Source organism: Pelophylax lessonae (assembly GCF_965119305.1).
Source record: "Pelophylax lessonae genome assembly, chromosome: 2".
In the NCBI taxonomy this organism is placed as follows: domain Eukaryota; kingdom Metazoa; phylum Chordata; class Amphibia; order Anura; family Ranidae; genus Pelophylax; species Pelophylax lessonae.
Genome location: NC_138769.1, coordinates 485,605,160 through 485,629,368, shown reverse-complemented (window position 1 = coordinate 485,629,368; position 24,209 = coordinate 485,605,160). Strand labels below are relative to the sequence as shown.

At 41.3% G+C, this 24,209-nt stretch overlaps 1 protein-coding gene across 2 annotated transcripts in view; it reads left to right on the top strand.

Moving 5' to 3' along the window:
- Window positions 1-24,209, top strand: part of NALCN (sodium leak channel, non-selective) — an 897,007-nt gene that overhangs the window by 467,170 nt on the left and 405,628 nt on the right. For both annotated transcript variants that reach the window (XM_082245388.1, XM_082245387.1), the window contains 3 exons: window positions 10,601-10,732; window positions 15,410-15,577; window positions 17,308-17,499. In XM_082245388.1, coding sequence (XP_082101514.1) covers window positions 10,601-10,732; window positions 15,410-15,577; window positions 17,308-17,499 — 492 coding nt within the window. The remainder of the gene's footprint in view (window positions 1-10,600; window positions 10,733-15,409; window positions 15,578-17,307; window positions 17,500-24,209) is intronic.

The following is a 24,209-nucleotide window of genomic DNA, read 5'->3' as shown; positions in this document are numbered from 1 at the left end:
ACTCCCAGCAATGTGAAAATCCTGACCAGGACAGCAATCACAGAGGGCATCTCTCCTTTTTGTAAAGGTGTTCACAACGATCCCCATGTAATAGAAAGGGGGCAGACCATAGTGCAATATGTTTCAAACACCACAATTTATTAATAAAACAAATGGACAGCCTCTTACTTCAAGGTAATGCAAAAACGTTCAGCGGAGTGATGTTTTCTTTTGTATACAGGGGCTGCGAGTGACTTATCATGATCCCCTCATGTATTCATACATTTAGGGGCATTAGTTCCCAAATATATGTTTTTTCTGTAATTTTTATTAATATATGTTTTGCCATATTTATGTTAGTTCTGATATTCTATACCCCCCCGCTCTTGAACAGTAATGGGCGTTACTAGCCCTTTAGCCCTTGTTGCTGTCTCGGTGTTTATGGAGGACTCTGTTTATGTTCCTGGGTCAATGTACTGCTTCCTGTGTGGGGCGGGCCCTGGGGCACTTCCTGGTTTTCCTCCGACGTTGCTATGCCAGCAGCGACGCTGAATTGAGCGGAGTGATGCATATAAAAAGAGTGACGTCCGCCCCTCCGCCCATACGCTGAGGAAGTCCCGCCCACGGACGATACGCGTGCGCAAGGGGGAGGAGATCGTGACGTCACTCGTAGCCCCTGTTAGCAGAGCGTTCCGCTCTGTCTGGAGATCAGCTGGATTGCTGTACTGCTCGTTTTTGCATTACCTTGAAGTAAGAGGCTGTCCATTTGTTTTATTAATAAATTGTGGTGTTTGAAACATATTGCACTATGGTCTGCCCCCTTTCTATTACATGGGGATCGTTGTGAACACCTTTACAAAAAGGAGAGATGCCCTCTGTGATTGCTGTCCTGGTCAGGATTTTCACATTGCTGGGAGTGTACTTTTAAGGCTGTCTTTTCACAGCCTACAGGTGAGAGGCTAGCACCTCTGGTGAAGGATTGCACTGAACAAGCACTTGTGTCCTGTTTACTGATCAGCACTGAGCACTTTCATTGGGATTTCTTATTGGACTGTTTTCTCCTCTTTTTTACAAGACTACTGCGTGCCATTCATAGACTTTTCATTTATCCATTGATGTTTTTATTGTCTTATTGTTTTAGCGCTGCACATTTCACTATCAGGAAGGCAAGGTGCGTCTGATTCTGGACCTCAAGGTGCTGAACTGCTTTATGCAGGTGCAGAAGTTCAGAATGGAGTCTATTCGCATGGTGGTGGCTTCCCTGCATCAGGGGGATTTTTCTTGCTTCCATTGACATCAAGGACACTTACCTTCACATTCCAATATGTGTTGGTCACCAGCGTTTCCTCCGCTTTGCAGTGGGAGAGGAGCATATCAGTTTGTGGCGTTACCTTTTGATCTCGCCCCTGCTACTCGGGTCTTCACAAAAGTGTTTGCCCCAGTGTTAGCATTGTTACGCCAATGGGGAATCGCAGTACTGAGCTACTTGGAGGACCTCCTATTGCAAGCGGAGTCTCCTACTGCTCTGGTGGAAAACCTGGAAATCACCATACGAACTTTGAGGGAGTTTGGCTGAATTCTGAACTTTCACAAGTCTGCTCTGGTTCAGTCCACAAAGCTGGACTATCTGGGTCTGACTCTGGACTCGACCTTAGCCAGAGTGCTCCTTCCTCTGGACAAACTCCAGAAACTGCAGGCTGCAATTCATTTCCTGCTGTCCAGCAGATGGTCATCCCTCCGGACTTGCATGTGGGTGCTGGGCCTGATAGTGTCTACCTTCAAGGCGGTTCCGTTTGCACAGTTTCCTTATGAGGTCCCTGCAAGGAAGATTCTGGCCCTATGGGACAAGAATCCATAGTCTCTTGATAATCAGATCCGGCTGGGCCGGGGAACGAAAGAGTCCCTGATATGGATGCTTCGTTCTTCAACGCTGCGGCTGGGCAAATCCTTCCTCCTCTTGAATTGGACAGTGGTCACCACAGAAGCCAGCCTGTCTGACTGGGGATGCATCCTCGACAAACATTCTGCTCAGGGGATCTGGACACTAGAAGAGTCCAGATTATTGTCTTGGAATTCCGAGCGATCAGACTGTGCCTTGACCATTGGACGGATTGTCTTCAGGGATGTCCAGTGTGCAATCAGACAATGCCATGGTCCTGGCTTATGTCAATCACCAGAGGGGCACAAGAAGTGTCCTGGTGGCTCTGGAGGTGTCTGGAATGCTAAGGCAGGCAGAACAGTTCGTTCCAGCCCTCTTTGTCGTACACATTCCCAAGGTAGAAAACTGGAAGGTGGATTGGCAGGCGTTGAACCAAGGGGAGTGGTCCCTTCATCCCGGGGTGTTTCATCAGTTGTGTCTCTGGTGGATTATCCTCGAGGTGAATCTGTTGGCATCTCGACTCAACAGAAAGTTGCAAAGGTTTGTGGCTGGGTCACAGGATGCACTGGCAGATGTCACAGATGCGCTGGTGGCCCTGTGGGTTCAGTATCATCTGATTTACACCTTCCCTCCTCTCAAGCTTCTGCCAAGACTTTTACTCAGGATTGAGACAGAAGGGATTCTGGTCATCTTAGTGGCCCCAGGTTGGCCTCGCCGGGCTTGGTACACCAATCTGGTGCAGCTGGTTGCCGACATTTCTTGGAAGCTTCCTCTCAGTGAGGATCTGCTGTCCCAAGGACCAATCTTCCATCTTCTATACAGTCGCTGGCTTTGACGGCTGAGTCAGTGATTTCAGCTAGGAAGATAGCTAGCTAAAGCTAGGAAATCTACTTCTAGGAAGATCTACCATCTTACATGGAAGACGTTCATTGGGTGGTGTGAGTCTCTTGGGGTTCATCCTCACTCTTTTTCGGTTTCTCGGATCTTGATCTTCCTTCAAGGGGGGGGTTGAGCAGAAACTGGCATTAAGTACTATCAAGGGTCAGGTGTCGGCCTTAGCGTCTTCTTTCAATGGCCCTTGGCCGCATACTCCCTGATACGTACTTTTCTTCAGGGAGTCAGGCACTCAACCCCTCCAGTGTTGTCTCTGTTGCCGCTTTGGGACCTCAATTTGATACTCTCTCTCTGTCTTTCAGAGGCCTCCATTTGAGAATCTTCAGGAGATTCCCCTGCTTACGCTGTCCCAGAAGGTGGCCTTTTTGGTGGCTATCACCACTGCGCGCAGGGTGTCGGAATTGGCGGCGTTATCCTATCATTCACCTTACTTGGTGGTTCACAGAGATAAGGTGATTCTTCACCTCTGTCCATCGTTCCTTCCTCAGGTTGCCCTTGATTTTCATTTGAATGAAGACATTGTGTTGCCTTCTCTATGTCCCAGGTCAAAACATCTGCAGGAAATTGCTTTGCATGCTTTGAATGTGGTTCGGGCAATTAGGGTGTACCTAGCAGCTATGGAGTCTTTTAGGAAGTCAGAGTCGCTATTTCTGCTCACGGATGGGCCTCAGAAAGGGTTGTCTGCTTCCTCTGCGACCATTTCCAGATGGATCAGACAGACGGTGGTTCAGGTCTATTCCATCAAGGGTCAGGTCCCTCTTTTCCCTGTCAAGGCCCACTCTACTCCGGCGCTCAGTGCCTCCTGGGCCTTCCGTCATTAGGAGTGGACACTTTCGCAAAGTTCTATAAAGTGGATGTGTTGACATCTACAGATGCTTCCTATGTCCGCAAGGTCTTTGCAGGCTGCTGTTTAGAGGATCTGGTCCTCTCTCAGGGTGTATTGTTTTTTTCAGGGGAGCCCCAGTTGTTTTGGTTAACCACTTTACCACCGGAGGATTTTGCTGTCTTACGTCCAGGCCACTTTTTGCGATTCGGCGCTGTGCAACTTTAACTGACAATTGCGCAGTCGTGCGACGCCGTACCCAAACGAAATTTAGAAATTTACGTCCTGTTTTTCCCACAAACAGAGCTTTCTTTTGGTGGTATTTGATCACCTGTGCAATTTTTACTTTTTGCGCTATAAACAAAAAAAGAGCCTTTATTTTGAAAAAATAGCAATATTTTAAAAAAAAATGTTATATGAAATCTCCCCCCAAAAAAATGTAAAAATCAATTTTTTTTTACATTTTTGGCCAATTTGTTTTCTGCTACCTATGTTTGGTAAAAAAAAATCACAATAAGCGTATTTTGATTGGTTTGCACAAAAGTTTTTGTCATTTTTGGTGTTTTTTTTTTTTAACGAGTAATGGCGGCGATCTGCGATTTTTTTTGCGGGACTGCGACATTGCGGCGGACAGATCGGACCCTTGACTGACATTTTTGACACTTTTGGGGGTACCAGTGACATTACTGCAGTAATCAGTGCTATAGATATGCACTGTTACTTTAAAAATGACACTGGCAGGGAAGGGGTTAATTTTATTGGAGAGGGAGGGGTTAATGTATGCCTGGTGCTTACTGACGTGTGTGGGGGGAGGTGACTGAGTGAGTCAGGGACAGATCGGATGTTCAGCTATGCTGAACACTGCGATCTGTCACTTCCTGTCACTTAGGAGATCCGCCCGCTCTGTTTACACAGGCAGGCGCATCTCCAAACTAGATTGCCGCCGCTCCTCCCCTGGCCCGACTCCCGCTGTGACTGAAAACAGCGGGAGCGCGCCTCTGGCGGCGCGCGAGCGCCGCCTACAGGGGGAGGAGTCCAGCGACGTAGTACTACGTCGCTGGACGATAACGAACCACTTTGCCGCAGTACGCTCAATGTGAGCGGTCGGCAAGTGGTTAAGCTCCTGTTTACCTGGTTGGTTATAGTTAGCCTTGGGAGTTTCTTTTTCGCTATTCCCACCCCTCATGTTTAATACTGCTTTGGGAAGTCTCAATGGTTAAGAAGATGAGGAGCTTTGTCAGTCAATGAATGAAAGAGATAATGGGATTTTTGACTTACCGTAAAATCCGTTTCTCTGATGTTCATTGACAGACACAGAACCCACCCCTCTGTGGAGTTGTGATTCTTCTCACACTGCTTGTAACAAAACTGAATACCTATAGCAGAGAGAGGGAGTATACCCCCTGGGATTGCCCATAGGCGTAGCCAGACTTTTTTTGTGCCTAGTGTCTTACTCCTGTAGGGGGCAGTATAACCCAACGGTTAAGACGCTCGGGAGCTGTGTCCATCAATGAACATCAGAGAAATTGATTTTATGGTACATCAAAATCCAATTTTTTTGCCCTTCTCTAACCTTTATTTGTTATTACTGCAGAGCATTTTTTTTTCCAAGTAAATTGGTAAACTCTGCGCTTTAATCCGTGGATTATACGGACGTAGATGGATGTGTATTAGACTGCAGCCTCCCTAAATTATAGCCACAAGGACTATAGAAGGTATAGAAAAGAGGGATAGAGGAATGGCGCTGTCTGATGATAAAACACGTGTAAGATAACGATAAATAGATAAAAGTGAGAGAAAGTTCAAAATCTGCAATACCCCTGTGTAGGGTGGGTATTTCTGGTAAGTGTGCTACTTACCAGAGGGGTCATTGAGCACCTTATCACCCACCACGGGGTTACCTATCGTTTTCTATTCACACACGGATTATCACCTGTATATGCATTAATCTACATTATCACTCTGGAAATTCCCTGTTACTTTATCACCGATCTTCTTATATCACTGGACTCTTTGCCATATACACTATCGCTATTTATTTATTCAGTTTCGTCACCTAGTTTTATTGGTGTATTTTTTCACCTATTTCGGACATTTACCTTATTGTCACTTCATATTCATGATACTGTGTTCACTGTGAATATGCACTTGCCACTTTTGAGTATATGACACTTTGTATCATTTAAATTTATGCACTTGTCACTTTAAGTATATGACACTTTTGCATTATTTATATTTATTTATAACCACTTTTTATGGTCACTTTAACACTGGGATTATTCTATTTATTTTAGATCTTTATATTGTTTTAATATTCACTCATGTTGATGGTTATACATTTATTTAGCATATATATGCACGTTGCACTTTGACTCTGTTTGAGATTTATACAGATAACTATTGCAGATTTTGAACTTTCTCTCACTTTTATCTATTTATCGTTATCTTACACGTGTTTTATCATCAGACAGCGCCATTCCCCTATCCCTCTTTAATATTTTTTTTTTCTGATCTGTGGGTAGTTCATTATGTCATTCACACACTCTGCAGCTCTACTACCCCTAATGCCTGGTACATACAAAAGGATTATTGTTTTTTTTTTTTGTTTTTTTTTGCATGCTAGTCTCATATTGAAAATAAAGAGTTTACTAAAGTGGCAAAAATTCTTGTACAACAGAATAAAAATTTGGAAGTGATGTAATGTGTTGCAGTGTATTTGTATTGTATTTTCAGACGATAATTGTACTAAGTAAACAAAAATTGTACGATCTGGTATCGTGTGAGAAAATTTTTCCGGATTGTCCCATCAGATAATATCAGATGAACTGTCGTGATCGTATCTCAACAGCTGTATACTAACAATCAGATTATGGTACGATCACTTCAAAAGCGGTATTTCTCATACGATTTTCTGTTTGTGCGTACGGGCCATAAGCAGCTTAAAGTGTGTGAGACAGATATACAAAGACAAACACACACACGTAGTAATAGAAAACATTTTATAGGGTATGTTTACCCTATACACTTTATCACTACTTTATCTTTTATTTGAAAGACGAAAAGCTGAGATGTCAGGTCAAATACTGCTCCTGTCATTTGAAAAATGCAGCACTGGACACTCTTATTAGTTTTTAATGTTGACATTTTCATTTTTTATTCATGCTTCCTACCTTGCCAAGAGATACTAAGACCCCGTTTACACTGGGGCGACCTGTCAGGCGACCTGCTCGCCTGAAAGGGCGCCTGCCATAGAAAAGCTGTGGACCCGTTCTAATAGGAGCGACACAAGTCGCTCCGACTTAGAAAAAGGGTCCGGAGCTTCTTTGGGGCGACCTGGAGCGACCTGCATTGACTTCAATGTTATGAAGTCCGTGCCGGCCGCTCCGAGGTCGCGGTCCGAGCTGCGCACCGCGACCTGTGAGGTCGCCCCGGCAAGTCGGATCGCCCCAATGTGAACGGGGTCTTAAAGTGATTGTAAAGTATCGTTTTAAAATTATAAATAAATAAATAAAACAAACATGTTATACTTACCTCTTCTGTGCTGTGTTGGTCTCGCACAGGGCAGCCTGGATCCTCCTCTTCTCGGGTCCCTCTTCGCTGATCCTGGCCCCACCCTCCTATTGAGTTCCCCTACAGCAAGCAGCTTGCTATGGGGGCAACCGAGCTGAGCTGCAGCTCCTTGTGTCCATTGAGCTGCCGTTCGCCCCCCCCACCTTTTCTGATTGGCTTACTGACTTTTATTGACAGCTGTGGGAGCCAATCAGGAGAGCGAGTCCCAGGACAGCCGAGGGACTCGTGTACATTGCTGGGCAGAGAGGGGTATCAGGTAAGTGTTAGGGAGGCTGAGGGGAATAGAATGCATTAAGATAAAAAAAAAACCTTCCTGACTTTACAGCTCCTTTAATCACACACCAGGTAATAACTGCCAGGTTACTGGTAGGTATATATTTGACCAGTATTGGGTGTTGCCATTCCAGTGATGCCCTATAGAGCAGCATAGAAGATATGGGTGGTGTCAAGTAAGTTGCCAGCTTTGCCCATGGTGACTTGATAGAAGAGTCCTTTGAGTATATTAATCAAGCTGTTGGAAGTAAAAAACATGATCTTTTGCTCTTCAGCTTTTAACCTTTGATGTATTCTCTAAAGATTTGGTGGGAGGAAAAAAAAAAACAAAAGATACTTCTTTTATACTTGTTTCTTTTAAATTAGTTAATGGTGGTGGTTGCCTTTATTACAAATAAAGATTTTTCTAACCTGTGTCAGCCATTGTTTTCAGCTTCAATAATTGTATAGGAGGTAGTACATATAGTAAAGGACTGCGTTCTAGTGTACAGCTGGTGTTGTGAGAAGGGCCCATTTTTTATGTTCCCCTTCAGAAACATCTGATACTGAATAGCATATTGGCTAATATCATCATCAAGGGGGCAATTTTAGGGACCTGAATATGACAATAAGGCAAAAACTCACTTAAGACTTGCCTAACTGGTGGTTCTTGACCGTTTTAGCCTATAAGCAGCAGTTGGGAGGCACTTTTGCTGGGTTAAGTGAAGCGCAATGTATGCAAAGGTCAGGTGACTTTTTACATATCTGTAAATATGATCCCACAAAAATGTTTTTTTATTTTATTTTTTTTATTTAACACTGACAAGCAGTTCCAAGGTTACCATCACTTGGCAATGATGTCCTCTTTGAGTCCTCTAAAGTTTTTCATCATGCCATGGATTCACTTTGCCTATAGAAACCCATGAAAAAACAATAGATTTCTCAGGGTAGTTGACGAAAAGAAAGCTGAACAGACTATATGCAAAAAAAATATATATGATTTAAGTGTTACACAAAGCTGCAAAGCAACCTGATAATTCATTTGTTTCTCAAAATGGCTTTACAAATATTGTATCAATGCTAATATTTACTCACAGTCTGAAGAGAAAATAATAAAGGTGTGCAGATAACATGTACAGTAAGACCATGCATCAATATTGTGTGCTTATGCTGATATTTTGCCACAGTCTGCCAAGTTTGATACTTCTACATCAGTTTATTTTACTAATAAATGCTCTTTGTGTGTGTTTGTGTGTGTGTGTGTGTCAATGGAAAATAAAATTCAATAAAATTCATATAGATTCACCACAGGAAACAAACTATAAAGCTGTTTTAATGCCAGTTTATTAAGACAATGGGGACACTAGAGAAAATAATAACTTTTATTTTAAGTCCCATGTATTCACAATCATTGGTAAAACTATCCTTTTTTGTTTCTAAAGACAAAGGATAATATTTATCCAGATCTGTCAAACTACAAAATACGTCATTAAAATTTAGAAATTCGGATATTAATGTTTTCTTGAGTTACATAGAATATTAGTAACATAACAGAACCGAGTACAATAAGAGTACAATAAGAGCCCATTCACACAGGGGCGACAAAGCGACACGACTTGCCGGGGGGCGACCTGTGAAGCTGTGCACCGCGACCTCGGCGCGACATGCACGGACTTCATATTATTGAAGTCAATGCAAGTCGCCTCCAGGTCGCCCCAAAGTAGTACAGGACCCTTTTTCTAAGTCGGAGCGACTTGTTTCGCTCCTATTAGAATGGGTCCTGTGCTAATCAATGGCAGTCGACCCACCGTGACTTGTCAGGCGACCAAGTCGCCTGACAAGTCGCGCTAGTGTGAATGGGGACTAAACCCCCGCTCCATCGCGGTTCAGTTTTTGCGGTCCCGGTATATTGCGTTTTTTGTAATGTTATTTTACTATATAAATCATTAAAAATTAAATATTTTTGTGTTTTCCATAGCTCTTGCTATGTCTGTCAGTATCTTTTATGTGTTTAAATGAGTTTCTATTGTTTTAAAAGTGTGTTTAAAGACCTTAAAATGCTTTTACACGTACAGTGACAGTAAAAAAACATGCCTACAATGCATTTTAATAGGGTTTTTCTATTTCGCGGATTTTCACTTTTCGCAGCTGGGTCCGGAACGTAACCCCCGCAATGGAGGGGGGTTTACTGTACTGGCTTAGATCCCCAAAGTTTGGCGGTGGGAATTAATATTATCTAATGAAGCATACACATAGACATTAATGCCTATACCTCCACTAGTTTAATGGTGGACACCTCTGTATGAATGTGGCTAAGGATTTTGTGGAAGCAAGTATTGACCTTCTCGTGTTGTAATTAGCATTGCTCTTTAATGCCAAGTGTGATAGATAATGCTTTGCCTTTGAGGAATTAAAAATGCTTTTACTCTGACTAAATGAAAAATTCACTTCCTCACATAAAGGATTTATTTAATTCTCTTTTCCATTAAACCTGTCGTTCCCTCTTAAACAAGAATGCCTAATGTACAGTTAAAAGCCACACTGATTGCAGTATGTGAGAGTGTCATGTAGCATTTGTAAAATGACTACAGATGATTACATATTTAGAAAGAAATATCTATTCATGTTTCAAACCTCAATGAAATGCAGAAATTTCCAATAAATAGCTTAAAGTGTTTGTTGTTACCCCAACACTTCATTTTCCTGATATGTGACTGCTGTCCCATGTACTTGTATGAGAAAGTCTCCTGTTCTCTTTGTATGCTTCATTGATGTGAAATCCCTGTTGTTCTTGGTAGGCCCCTTGCTTTCCTATTAAAAACTTACCACACTAGAGCACATCATGTTCAGTTCCCTAGCTATGCTGGGAACTCAGTGTACTCTCCTCCAATGATCAGTCTTGTCCTGACATGCCCCTGCTGCACAGTCATTCACTGGGAGGCTCAGTGTGCTGCTGCTTCTCCTCTCCTCAGCTCATATGCAGCTGAGAACAGAGGGAATGTGATCAATTATAAAAATAAGGGGAAATGGTATTCATAATGTTTTTTTAAGTCTATACAAAAATGGTTTGGCTTTATATTTTAAACTGAGTGAGTTGTTTAACAAGGTGATCACTTTTTAACTGTTAAAACATAAAATGTTGATCTTGAATCTTTGAGTAATCTTTGTTTGTGTCTTGTGTTTTGTTTCTTGTCCATGAGCAGAAGATGATGAGATCATCCATTTTCCACATGTTCATACTAAGCATGGTTGCAGTGGATGTAATTGTAGCTGCCAGCAACTACTATAAAGGAGAGAACTTTAAAAGACAATACGATGAGTTCTATCTTGCAGAGGTGGGTATACAAATTGCCATTTCAAGTAGTTAGGTAGTCACTGTTCAACATACTATCTATAATAATTTTTCCCTGAAGATCTTAAAGAACATATTCCCAACGTGTTTGCATCCTTTTGTCTGACAATGAATAAAGGCTGTCAGCCAATAATCCGGAAGCTAGTTTCCTGAAAGAAAATGTCAGTGGTAATGAGCTGATGCTTGAGTGGAACCTCTGTAGGCAATCCATGATGGTTGCTAAGCTGCTTATTATCATCAAGAGTGCAACCGACAGGAACTCTTATATAACATTTTTCAAACCTTAAATGGCACATCGTGCTAAGAACATGGTTATATTAAATATAATTAGAAGTATACCATTTTATTTCCTGATTTTATTCGAAGATTTGTCACCACATAAGCGTTTCACGCATTCATTTGCTCATTTAGACTTCAATGATTTTCTGCACAGAAGAAACCCAAATCTACTCAAGATACCAAATTTCTTTTTTGATGGTTACCTAGCGTAATTGTACATCTGAATTCCAGTCTAACCTTCAGTCTTGCACAGTTGTACAATGTCCTCTACTATACTGAAATTGGCTACTCTGATTTAACTGCACACTGAGCTTCTCACGGTGTGTATTAAAAGCTGCAGCATTATCAGATACAACTTACCTCAATTATTGGAGCTTGTCCAGAATCATCTTGCCCTCCTCTTTCATTCATTCCTATTGTTAATGGAGACTCAGGAGACTATGGCCCTTAGAGCAATGTGCATGCCTACTAAGGAATGCCTACTACTCCAAGCTGACATTCCCTACCAAGCATTTTGATATCTAAAATGGTAGTAAAGTCTGCTTGATTTTTTATACCTACAGGTAAGCCTATAATACAGCTTACCTGTAGGTAAAGTAAATATTTCCGAAATGTGCACCGTTTGGGAGATATTTACTTTAGTTGCCGCTGGTGACATCATCAGCGCACGTGCAATGAGGTTAGTGGGGATGATACCCCTATTTCTTTGTCTCTTCTCCACTGACCTACCTGTGTACATTGTGAATAGGTGGTCTCAATGATGAAACATTGAAGATCTGCCTGGCTTTTTATATCACATCGTTTGTGTGTCACTGACCTGGAATAAGTACCTGAATATCAGGGGTTAGGAGGACACTAAATATGCACATGCTACTTCTAGGTTACAATGTTGCTGGGGGGGGGGATTTACTAAAGGAATAGGGCATGTTTACTCTGAAAAGTGAATTTTTACTTTTCAGGCAAGTTTGCTCAGCTTAGTGAATACGGTGAAACTGTCAATCATCCAATTACATGATGGAAAAAGCCATTTTTTAAATTATTTTTCATTCACCTCACTGAGTATTTCCAAAGGGAATTTTTACCACACCAAATTTCCTTTCAAAGGGAAATTTTCCTTATAAAGTGAACCTGCTGTACTCCTTTAGTAAATAAACTCTGCTGAGTATTGAAGCAATAGTTAGGATAACAGCCCTGAAGCCTGAACATTTAACCACTTCCATACAGAGCAGTTACACCCCCTTCCTGCCCAGACCAATTTTCAGCTTTCGGCGCTCTCACATTTTGAATGATAATTACTCATACAACGCTGTAACCAATCAAATGTTTTATCATATTTTTCACACAAATAGAGCTTTCTTTTGGTGGTATTTAATCACCACTGGGTTTTTTATTTTTTGCGATATAACTGAAAAAAGAGAGAAAATTTTGAAAAAAAACACATTTTGTTTTAGTTTCTATTATAAAACTTTGCAAATAAGTAATTTTTTTTCATAAATTTGGGCCAAAATTTATACTACTTATCTTTGGTAAAAATAACCCAAATTAGTGGTTATTATTTAGTCTGTGTGAAAGTTATAGAGTCTACAAGCTATGGTGCCAATCATTGAAAATTGATCACACCTGATGTACAGATGGCCTATCTCAATTCTTGAGGCCCTGAAATGTCAGGACAGTACAAATACCCCCCAAATGACCCCTTTTTGGAAAGTAGACATTCCAGGGTATTTAGTAAGAGACATGGTGAGTTTTTTTAAGTTGTAATTTTTTCCCACAATTCTTGGGAAAATGAAGAAATATATATATATATATTTTTTTTTGCACATAATTGTCATAATAACAAGTTATTTCTCACACACAGTATATGTATACTTGCAATTACACCCCAAAATACATTCTGCTACTCCTCCTGAGTATGGCAATACCACATGTGTGAGACTTTTACACAGCCTGGCCACATACAGAAGCCCAACATTCAAGGAGCACCGTCAGGTGTTCTAGGAGCATAAATTACACATATAATTTCCTAATGACCTATCACATTTTTGAAGGCCCTGGAGCACCAGGACAATGGAAAAGCAAACACCCCAACGTATATTCTATGAGGCATAATGAGTCTTTTGAACATGTCATTTTTTTCCAGAAGTTTTTGGAAAATGTGGAAAGAAAATGAAAACATTTTTTTTTTACACAAAGTTGTCAAATTATAAGATATTTCTAACACATAGCATGTATATAGCAAAAATGACACCCCAAAATACATTCTGCTACTTCTCCTGAGTATGGCGCTACCACATATGTGGGACTTTGTCATAGCCACATACAGGGCACTGATCATCAGTGTCCTGATTACACGAAATGTAAATAAACTGCCAATTACTGCCCACCATCAGTGCCCACAGTGCCCGCCATCAGTGCCCACAATCAGTGCCCACAATCAGTGCATATAGTGCTGCCAGTCAGTGCCCATCAGTGCCTGCTTATCTAGGCACTGATGGGCACTGACTGGCAGCACTATGGGCACTGATTGTGGGCACTGATGGTGCTGCCTATCAGTGCTGCCATTCAGTGCTCATCAGTGCCACCCATCAGTGCCCATCAGTGCCACCTGTCAGTGCCCATCAGTGCCACCCGTCAGTGCCGCCTCTCAGTGCCCATCAGTGCCGCCTATCAGTGCTCATCAGTGCCGTCTATCAGTGCCACATATCAGTGCACATCAGTGCGGCAGAATTAATGCCTCCTCATCAGTGCCACCTCATCACTGCCCATAAGTGCCACCTCATTAGTGCCCATCGTTGAAGCCTATCAGTGCCCATCAGTGCTGCCTCATCAGTGCACATCAGTGAAGGAGAAAAATTATTTTTTTTCACAGAAAATAAGAAAAACTTTTTTTTGTTTAAAAATTTTCTGTCTTTTTTCTTTTTTTTTGTAAGAAATAAAAACCCCAGAGGTGATTAAATACCCACAAACGAAAGCTCTATTTGTGTGAAAAAAAAATTATAAAAAAGTCAAATGGGTACAGTTTAGCATGACCGTGCAATTGTCATTTAAAGTGTGACAGCGCTGAAAGCTGAAAATTGGCCTGGGCAGTAAGGGGGTGAAAGTGCACTGTAGCCAAGTGGTTAATGGCATCCCAGTCTTAGTCCTTAGGGTTCAATATTGAGTTGGCCCACCCTTTGCAGCTATAACAGCTTCAACTCTTCTAGGAACGCTGTCCACAAGGTTAAGGAGTGTGTCTATAGGAATGTTTGACCATTCTTCCAGAAGCGCATTTGTGAGGTTAGGCACTGATGTGGACGACAAGGCCTGACTCGCAGTCTGTGCTCTAATTCATCCCAAAAGTATTATGTCAGGTTTAGGTCAGGACTTAGTCCTCAGACTGTGCAGGCCAGTCAAGTTCCTCCACCCCAAACTCACTCATCCATGTCTTTATGGACCTTGCTTTCTGCACTGGTCCAAATCCTTTGGTGGAGGGGGATTATGGTGTGGGGTTGTTTTTCAGGGGCTGGGCTTGGACCCTTAGTTCCAGCGAAGGGAACTCTTAAGGCGTCAGCATGCCAAGACATTTTGGACAATTTTGTGCTCCCAACTTTGAAGGAACAGTTTGGGGTTGGCCCTTCCTGTTCCAACATGACTGGGCACCAGTGCACAAAGTGTCCAGTGTCCTATCGGGTTGACCTCAACCTGATAGGACACCTTTGGGATGAATTAGAGCGGAGATTGTAAGCCAGGCCTTCTTGTCCACATCAACCTCACAAATGCGCTTCTGGAAGAATGGTCAAACACTACCATAGACACACTCCTAAACCTTGTGGACGGCCTTCTCAAAAGAGTTAAAGCTTTTATAGTTGCAAAGGGTGGGCCAACTCAATTTTGAACCCTACAGACTAAGACTGGGATGCCATTAAAGTTCATGTGCGTGTAAAGGCAGGCATCCCAATACTTTTGGTAATATAGTGTATCTTTTATCATTAAATAGGTTGTGCTGCTTTTATTGGGAGTAGATATGCTGGTGAATTCAGTGTAACTTTATCCTTTCATGCTAAATTTTGACCTTGGTTTGTCTGACATTTGCTGAAAATGTATCCGCATTATACTTTACAATGATTTGTTTGCTAATTTACTGTTATGCCTTGGATTTTTTTCCAAACAAAACTCTTTTCAAAGGTAATACCATTTTACGAGCCCTGATTCAAATACAATTTTCCATGGTATGTAGTCTAATTTTTTGAGTGGTTTTTATAAGAAAGCAAGATGTCACCACTCTATGAAAAATTACTAAGAATGTTGCAATCAAAGTCCCTAGAGAAGAACTCTAATCTGAAATAAAACTTGTGTATGAACTGTGATAATACTACACAGTAATTTTTGTATGTCTTCACAGGTAGCGTTTACTGTGCTATTTGACTTGGAAGCTCTATTAAAGATATGGTGTTTAGGCTTCACAGGCTACATTAGCTCCTCCCTTCATAAATTTGAACTATTGCTAGTGGTTGGGACAACGCTTCACATTTATCCTGTGCTTTACCACTCACAATTCACTTACTTTCAGGTAAGTCTTATAGATGGCTTTTGAGGTCCATTTCATAGAAAAAATTAAATTCTGGATTATTCTGTTTGGTCGTCAATGAATCGTAGTTTACCTGTTACTACAATGCAGGTAGAATGCAGTTGGCACTTTTATATTTCAGAACTTAGTGAAATAAACATAAAATAAGACCATACTAAAAGTTGAATTCTGTATCAGAGAAAACATATTCAAGTTCCCCCTCCCCTTCTTCCTCTTTTGTCCTTCATCCTTATTACCACATCTTCTCTCCTCCTCTCCCCATTTTCTTCCTGTATAACCTTTTGACAAAGTACAGACTCACCTTTTTGTCAAAATTAGGACTTGTACACACTTTACTTTGGTTTATTGTGAACAATGAACAGAAAGCCTAGTAAAAGTTACCCAGTGTTGTGATTTTCAATATCTGTGCATTTGATGCCACCATACCAAATTATCTCTGCTACGTTTACAATTGGACCACCTGTGTTGTGTCCAACATTTAAACCATGGGTGTCCAACCTGCAGCCCTACAGGATCCATGAGGCATTAGAAGGAAAGTCCCATGAGGCATTGCAAAGTTGACAGTTGATAGCATGACTCCCAAAGGCAGAGGCATGATGGGACATAACAGGAGGAGGGCCACAGGTTGGACACCTATGATTTAAACCCTACTGTATTTAAGTTTTAGCAGGGAATGATCTGGTATTGCTATTGGGACATTGGACATGGGACAACCATAGGCTCCTGCTGCTGTCAGGAGGGAGCAAGGGGCATAGGTAAACTGTGACGTGTGTGTTTATGGACACATACAGCCTGGCTAGGGAGTGCACCTACACAGGAGCCCCCTTGCTTGCTGAGGGGGCAATCCTAAAAAAAAAAGGAGCAGACAGCAGTTGTAGGGGACTCCAGAAGAGGATGTAAGGGACTGCTCTGTGTAATGGTAATTATAATATTTTTTTTTTTATTTTAAGTAAAAAAAATAGCCTTTAATATGGCTTTAAGATTAGTTGTCAACGAGGTTTAGAGGAGAAGCAAGAAGTGCTAAGTAGACATCCTCCGTAAATCTTAGTAGGAGTAGATATACTGAAGCTATAGCCTATAATCAATGTGGTTAAGGTCAGAAGGTGATGGCAATACAAGGGTTGGCCCACGGCACTCATCCTAAATACTGCACATCACAAACAATTCAAACAATGCAGTAACTTTGATATTGAACATTTTCTCTAGGGATATCTTTTCAAATTTCAAAGTTTGGTATGAAATGGCTTTTGACAGCCAATCATAACTTTCCTTCCATCAGCTTGTTGCCCTGGGCTAACATAAATTACTTTGTATTATGTTATTAAAGGGGCTTTTCATCGTAATCATCATAATAGTAAAAACATCCACTAAAGTCTCATCTGGGATTGGCATGAATCGTACTGTACAACCACCACAGATAAGCTGTTCATTGTGCCTAAGAGTTTAGATTTTTTTGCACATTTAAAGCTGCTCAAGTTCTTTTACAGAGCAGCTCAGCTTTATTCTCAGAAACCTGTTAAAAATGGAAGGTTTCCAAGGCATTGTTTTGTTCTCAAAAAAGCCCAGCAGAGCAGACAATTTTAATAATCTAGGGGGAATTTTCACTATATTGGCAAATTATAAGATTATTTTCATCCTTCATCCATATATAACAAACATGCAAGAAATATTTGCAAGTATAAAAGATGGCATATCATTGTATTTTCTTGCAGGTTCTGAGAGTAGTTCGACTGATCAAGATATCGCCTGCACTGGAAGACTTTGTATATAAAATATTTGGTCCTGGTAAAAAGCTTGGCAGTCTGGTGGTTTTTACTGCTAGCCTTTTAATTGTCATGTCAGCAATCAGTCTGCAGATGTTCTGCTTTGTGGAAGAGCTGGACCGCTTCACCACATTTCCTCGGGTATGTAGCAGACAACTTTTTTACTTACACAAATCCTTAATCTTGCAAAAACAATGCATTATATATTTCATAAGATTGGTAATATGGGATAGCAGGCTAAGGATTGTGTTTCTTTTTATTTGGCTTCATCTATTTCATTTAAACAATTTAGCAACGCATAGTATGTGCATTCAGAAATATTACACAACAAAAGAAAGCATTGCAACAGGATTAAGATGTAATAAACCATTTAATTTGATTCATCACAAAGGGAAAATATGAAGGATGGGAAAAGTGAATAGAAGAATGATAAATGAAAAGGGTAGAAGGGAATATACAGTAAATGAAAGACAAGAATTCATATGCAAATCAGGATCCTCTATGAACACTTTTTTATTGCAGTTGTGAATGCTATTTTTATTGACAGCCAGAATGGATGACATTTTTTTTTTTGTTACGTGACCATCCTATGATAATTTAATTTATACCAGTTATTATAATTTATTAACTTTCAACTACTTAAAAAAAGCACAGTGGCTTAGTGGTTAGCACTTCAGCCTAGCAGCACTAGGGCCATGGGTTCAAATTCCAACCACAACACACTACCTACCTAGAGTTTGCATGTTCTCCCTGTGCCTGCGGGGGTTTCCTCTGGGTACTCTGGTTTCCTCCCACACTCCAAAGACATGCTGGTAGGTTAATTGGCCTCTGTCTCAATTGGCCCTAGTATGTGTATGTATTAATAAGTGCCTGTGTGGGTTTCCTGGGTACTCTGGTTTCCTCCCACAATCCAAAGACATGCTGGTAGGTTAATTGGCCCCAGTATGTGTATGTATGAATCTGAGTTAGGGACCATAGATTATATGCTTATTGAGGACAGGGAGAGATGTGAATGCACAATATATATGTAAATTGACAGCGCTATATTAGTATCCTGGAATAAATAAATATAATATGAAAATATGTACTAGGTACACTCTTCCATTGCACAGGTCTTGTGTGTTTCCTCATTACTACACCCCTTCACATTTATCCTTAAAAAGTTAACTTTTAAAGATTAAAAGTATTTTAATTAAAAATATTAAAATATTAAAAGATTAGAACTTACCGGTCCAGGGTTTTAAATATTAGCACTTACCTGTCCAGGGTTCTGCAATGTCGGCACCCAAAGCCAATTTTCGTATCGGCTCCCAGGTGCTGCCGCCACATTTCAGGGTAAGGGAACCCGGCAGTGAAGCCTTTCGGCTTCACAGCTGGTTCCCTACTGGACATGTGAAAAGCATGCTGTGCTTTCTAATTGGCTCGGCGGTGGAGGAAGAAGGAGGGGGGCCAAACTTCCGAGGGACAGCGCCGCATCGCTGTCTCCCAGAGGTGGGGAAGGGTACCTGTCAAAAACAGGTACCCGTTCCCCTCTCCTTCCTAAAAGGTGCCAAATGTGCCACCAGAGCGGGGGAGGAAGCATATAAGCTGGAAGTTCCACTTTTGGGTGGAACTTTGCTTTAATTTTACTCATTATGTCTCATTATTTTTGGTGACTTTGGAAAAAGGAATGCAAGGATTTAAAAAAAAAAAAGGCCTACAGTTTTGCTAAACCCACAACAGTAAAATCAGTCCATATATGCAGTAACGCATGCTTGTTATACTCACTGTGGAACCTAAGGAGTTAATCCTCTGAATTGTATTTTAAAGGCTGTGTGATCCAGTCTCTCTGATCCTCCTCTTCTTTAACTCAGTCCAACCCAACTCGTGATAGATCACAGCATTAGGAGTCAGGCTGCACATGCTCAGTGCGTATTACTAGAGAGGTTTTCTTTTTTCTTGAGAGTGCATGTGATCAGCACAGGGCTAATCAGCACTGTCCAGATAGAGGGTCAGGAGAGAATGAAAACTCCTTCTACAAGCTTTACTAGGAACTGATACAAGTCACTAGACTGCTATATACTGCTGATGAGAAAAGGTATTTATCAGTTTATATTTACTAAAATAATTGCATTTCCATGTTTTGTGTAGAGTGGGAGACCAGATATAGTAAGTGTAGGTTCGGGGTTTAGCAAAACATTAACCACTTCTGGACCGGAAGATTTTCCCCCTTAATGACCAGGCCATATTTTGCGATTCGGCACTGCATTATTTTAACGGACAATTGCGCAGTCGTGCACCGCTGTACCTAAATAAAATTGACGTCCCTTTTTTCCCACAAATAGAGCATTCTTTTGGTGGTATTTGATCACCTGTGCGATTTTTATTTTTTGCGCTATAAACAAAAAAAGAGCGTCAATTCTGGAAAAAATAAACAGTATTTTTCACATTCTGCTATATAACATTCCCCCCAAAAAAATGTAAAAATCAATTTTTTTTACCATTTTAGGCCAATTTGTTATCTGCTACATATTTTTGGTAAATAAATTGCAATAAGCGTATTTTGATTGGTTTACGCAAAAGTTAACTGCGGGAAAGATTTATGTCATTTTTACTGTTTTTTTTACTAGTAATGGCGGCAATCTGTGATTTTTTGCCGGGACTGCAACATTGCGGCGAACAGATCGGACCCCTGACTGACATTTACCAGTGTGGGTGATCATGGGATTAAATATGTACCTAGGGGCATTTTTCTAACTGTAGGGGGGCGTGGCTTGTGGAATGACCATAGAGACCTGTATTGTGAAGGATCACAGGGGCTCTATGATCATTCTAGGGAGAAGAACGGCCAGCTGGGTTTACAACAGCTGACCGTTCTTCTCTCTCAGCGGGGAACAATCGCGGGTGTCAGGCGGCAATCGGAGCCGCCTGCCCGCTGCATCGGCTTCCCCGCTCGCCCCCTAGCTGCCTCCAAGTGACCGACGTAGCCCTACGTTGGTTTGCCTGGGAGAGCCACACTGCCGCAATAAATATGTGGTAAGCGGTCGGCAACCGGTTAAGCTGTATCTCCTTAAGGTATCCTTTAGTCATGTCATCAAAATAAATAAAGGTGAATGAGGAAAAAATACGTATATAGCATAAACACTGCTAATTTCTTTTTTTTTTTTAAGACGCACCTTTGAGTTTACTGTTGTTGAGAAGAAGAAGACACTCCCTACCAGAGCTGTAATCTTATGTTGTTGGGAGTAAAATCAAGGATAGCTCCAGTTTCTGACAATGCCAGTGCACTGCTTGCCTAAATAGTAAATTCAGGAATTGCTCTTCCTTACTTATTTTCAGATGATTATTAAAGAATGGTCTATTAGCTGAATCCTCTAGCTTAGACAGATGGCTTTTTTGTCTGTGACATATACAGTACATGGCCAAATTATCCATACTGACTTGTTCAGTGAAAAAAAAGTCTGCATGATATAAACACTTGGGATGTGTTTTGTATGTCAGGATAAAATTGCCTACCGTTCATCAGCTGTTATTTTCAGTTTGATTGAGCTGTTTCGCCACAAATCATATAGGATGTTGGAAGCATTGCCCTTGATCCCTGCATGTCTGCATGTAATATTTTGTTGATGAAACAGGCAGCTCTTCCTCTAAAGGGCATTGTTGTTATATAATCAAAATAAGGTGTCACCCCCCAGCAAATTGCACATTTGTGCTAAGCAAACTGATGTAATGATTTGTGAAAGTCCAGGTTTACAGGAACATTGTCAACTTTGATCAAGCTGTTAGTAAACTGTTTAAAATAAATGTAGACAAGTTTAGCCTGGATCTGTCAGAGGCTTTCTTGTTTATTCTTAAGTCCCTGCAGTAAAAAAAAAAAAAAAAAAAAAAAAAAGATTGTTAGTGTTAAATATTGGTGTAGGTTGTATTGTTTTTTTCTAAATAGAATATATATATATATATATATATATATATATATATACATACACATATATATATATATATATATATATATATATATATATATATATATATATATATATTGTGAGGGATTATCTCAGTGGCGGGTGTGGATGACCCCTTGGGGGGGTTAGTTACACAGGGAGATAGCCGAGAAGTGGTTGCAAACAACAGTTTGGTTTATTCATGCAATTTTCTTCACCAGACTGCAAGCGTCAAAAACATCCAAAATAAAATAAAACACAAAATAAATCCTTGCCACTGTGGGCGGCTACCTTCTCACACACAGGAACCTACCTACGGAAGTCTGTCCCCAACCTACTGTTGGGCAGACTTGGCTGATCCTACAGCAGACTATCAATAGTCCATTTATTATCTCTTCACATAGAGAATGTCCCTTTTCTCTTCACACCGCACATGTTCATTGGACTTTCCTTTCACATAGAAAACATCCATTGGTTTTTCTCTTCACAATCTTCACATAGAAATAGTTCATTTTCTCACCTTGAGAAGTCTTCACACTTTTTACCCTCCTCAGCGCACATCGCTCCAGGAGGTCTTCCCCATGCTCACTTAGCTTCAGGGGGCATCCATCTGACTGTCCTCCTCTACCCACACGGCGTCAGGAGGCAGCAATCCTTCTCCCATGCTCACACAGCGTCGGGAGGCACACATCTGACTGTCCTCCTCTCCCCAGCTCACACAGCGTCAGGAGGCAGTAATCCTTTCCCATGCTCACACAGCGTCAGGAGGCACACATCTGACTGTCCTCCTCTCCCCAGCTCACACAGCGTCAGGAGGCAGCAATCAATAGACTTCCTTTGCACAAATTATAGAGGCCTTAATTTCCTCATTCCGAACAGCTGAAGGCCTTTCAACTTCCTTAAGCTGTCCTGGCTACCTTTTCAGCCGACACCCTATAGTAATTGGTGAACTGTCTAAACCAAGCAGAGATATATCTCCTGTCTGTGACAACATCCACAGATTTACCTGACTTCCTTTCACAATATATATATACATATACACACACACACACACAGTCATGATCAAAAATATTGGCACCCGGCATTTCTGTCAGATAACGCAACACTTTGTGTTACAATTGTTTCAATTACAAATGTTAGGCATTCTCATGTTTACTTATTTTGTTTGTATTGATATGACACAAAAAAGTGGAGAAACAAAAAGCCAAATCTGACACATTCCACGCAAAACTCCAAAAATGGACTTGACAAAATTATTGGCACCTTCTCAAAATTGTAAGAAATAATTGCATTCCAAGTTTGTGATTCTCCTGTAATTTGTAAATAAACTCACCTGTATCAATTAACAGGTGCTGACAATATAGAAATCACACCGGTGTTCCGTGAGAATTACCTACCCGTGAGAAAAACCTACCCCTCGTCACTTCCGGTACTCGGCACTGTATGTAATGCAGCGGGTACATTAAAACAGCTGTGCTGAAATACGAGTCATCTCCGCTCCTGTCCCGGTCACTTCCCTGCTCTCGGATAGTAAATATAAAAGCGGCGGCGGCTGTATGAAAACATAAATCACGGAGCCGAAAGCCGCTTTTATATTTACTTGCCGAGAGCAGGGAAGTGACCGGGACAGGTGCGGGGATGACTCGTATGTCAGCACAGCTGTTTTAGGTAAGTGCCGCGTCGGTAGGTTTTTTTCACGGTACACCGTGATCGTTTTATACTAGTGCGCATGCACACTAGTAAGCTCCTCTGTTCTGCCATTAGGTATCCGGCGCTCTGAGCATGCGCACTGCTGCGCTGCTCAGCTGCTTCTGGCCGGAAGTGACGAGGGGTAGGTAATTCTCACAGGGTAGGTAATTCTCACGGAACACCGGCAACCAGTTAAAAGGGTGAAAAATTGATTGAACCCTTCGGTTGTGTGTCTCTGTGCCACACGGAGCATTGAGAAGAGAAAGAGCAACAAAGAATTGTCTGAGGATTTGAGAACAAAAATAGTGGAAAAGCATGGACAATCTCAAGGTTACAAGTCCATCTCCAGAGATCCTAATGTTCCTGTGTCCACTGTGCCTAACATTGTCAAGAAGTTTACAGCCCATAGCACTGTAGCTACAGTATGTATCTCCCTGGAGGTGGATGAAAGAGAAACATTGATCAAAAGATTGCTCCTAAGGATAGTTCAAATGGTGGATAAAGAACCTTGATCAACTTTCAGACAAATTCAAGCTGATCTTCAGACAGAGGATACAACTGTGTCAGCTCGCACTATATATTGCCATGGATTAAAACGGACAATATGGTCGGAGAACGGGAGGACCCCACTGCTGACCAAGGAACATAAAAAGGCCAGATTGGAGTGTGCCAAAACTTACCTGAGGAAGCCAAAAGCCTTTTGGGAGAATGTGCTGTGGACAGACGAATCAAAATTACGGCTTTTTGGTAAAGCTCATCATTCTACTCTTTTCAGAAAAAGAAACAAGACCTTTAAAGAAAAGAACACAGTATCTACAGTCTGATGTTTTGGGGTTGCTTTGCTTGGGTATTACAGAAGGACAATGACCCAAAGCACACATCAAAAAGCAACCCTTAAATGGTTTAAGACAAAGCGCTGGAGAGTACTGAACTGGCCAGCAATGAGTCCAGATCTAAATCCCATTGGGCACCTGTGGAGAGATCTCAAAACATCAGTTAGGAAAAGGAACCCTTCCAATCTGAGTGACTTGGAGCAGTTGGCGAAAGAAGAGTGGTCCAAAATTCCAGTAGAGAGGTGCAAGAAACTCAATGATGGTTATAGAAAGCGATTGATTTCAGTTATTTTTTCCAAGGGTTGTGCTACCAAATATTAAATTGAGGGTGTCAATAAATATGTCCAGTCCATTTTTGGAGTTGTGTAAGTGTATGGAGTTGGAATGTGTAAGATTTGGCTTTTGTTTT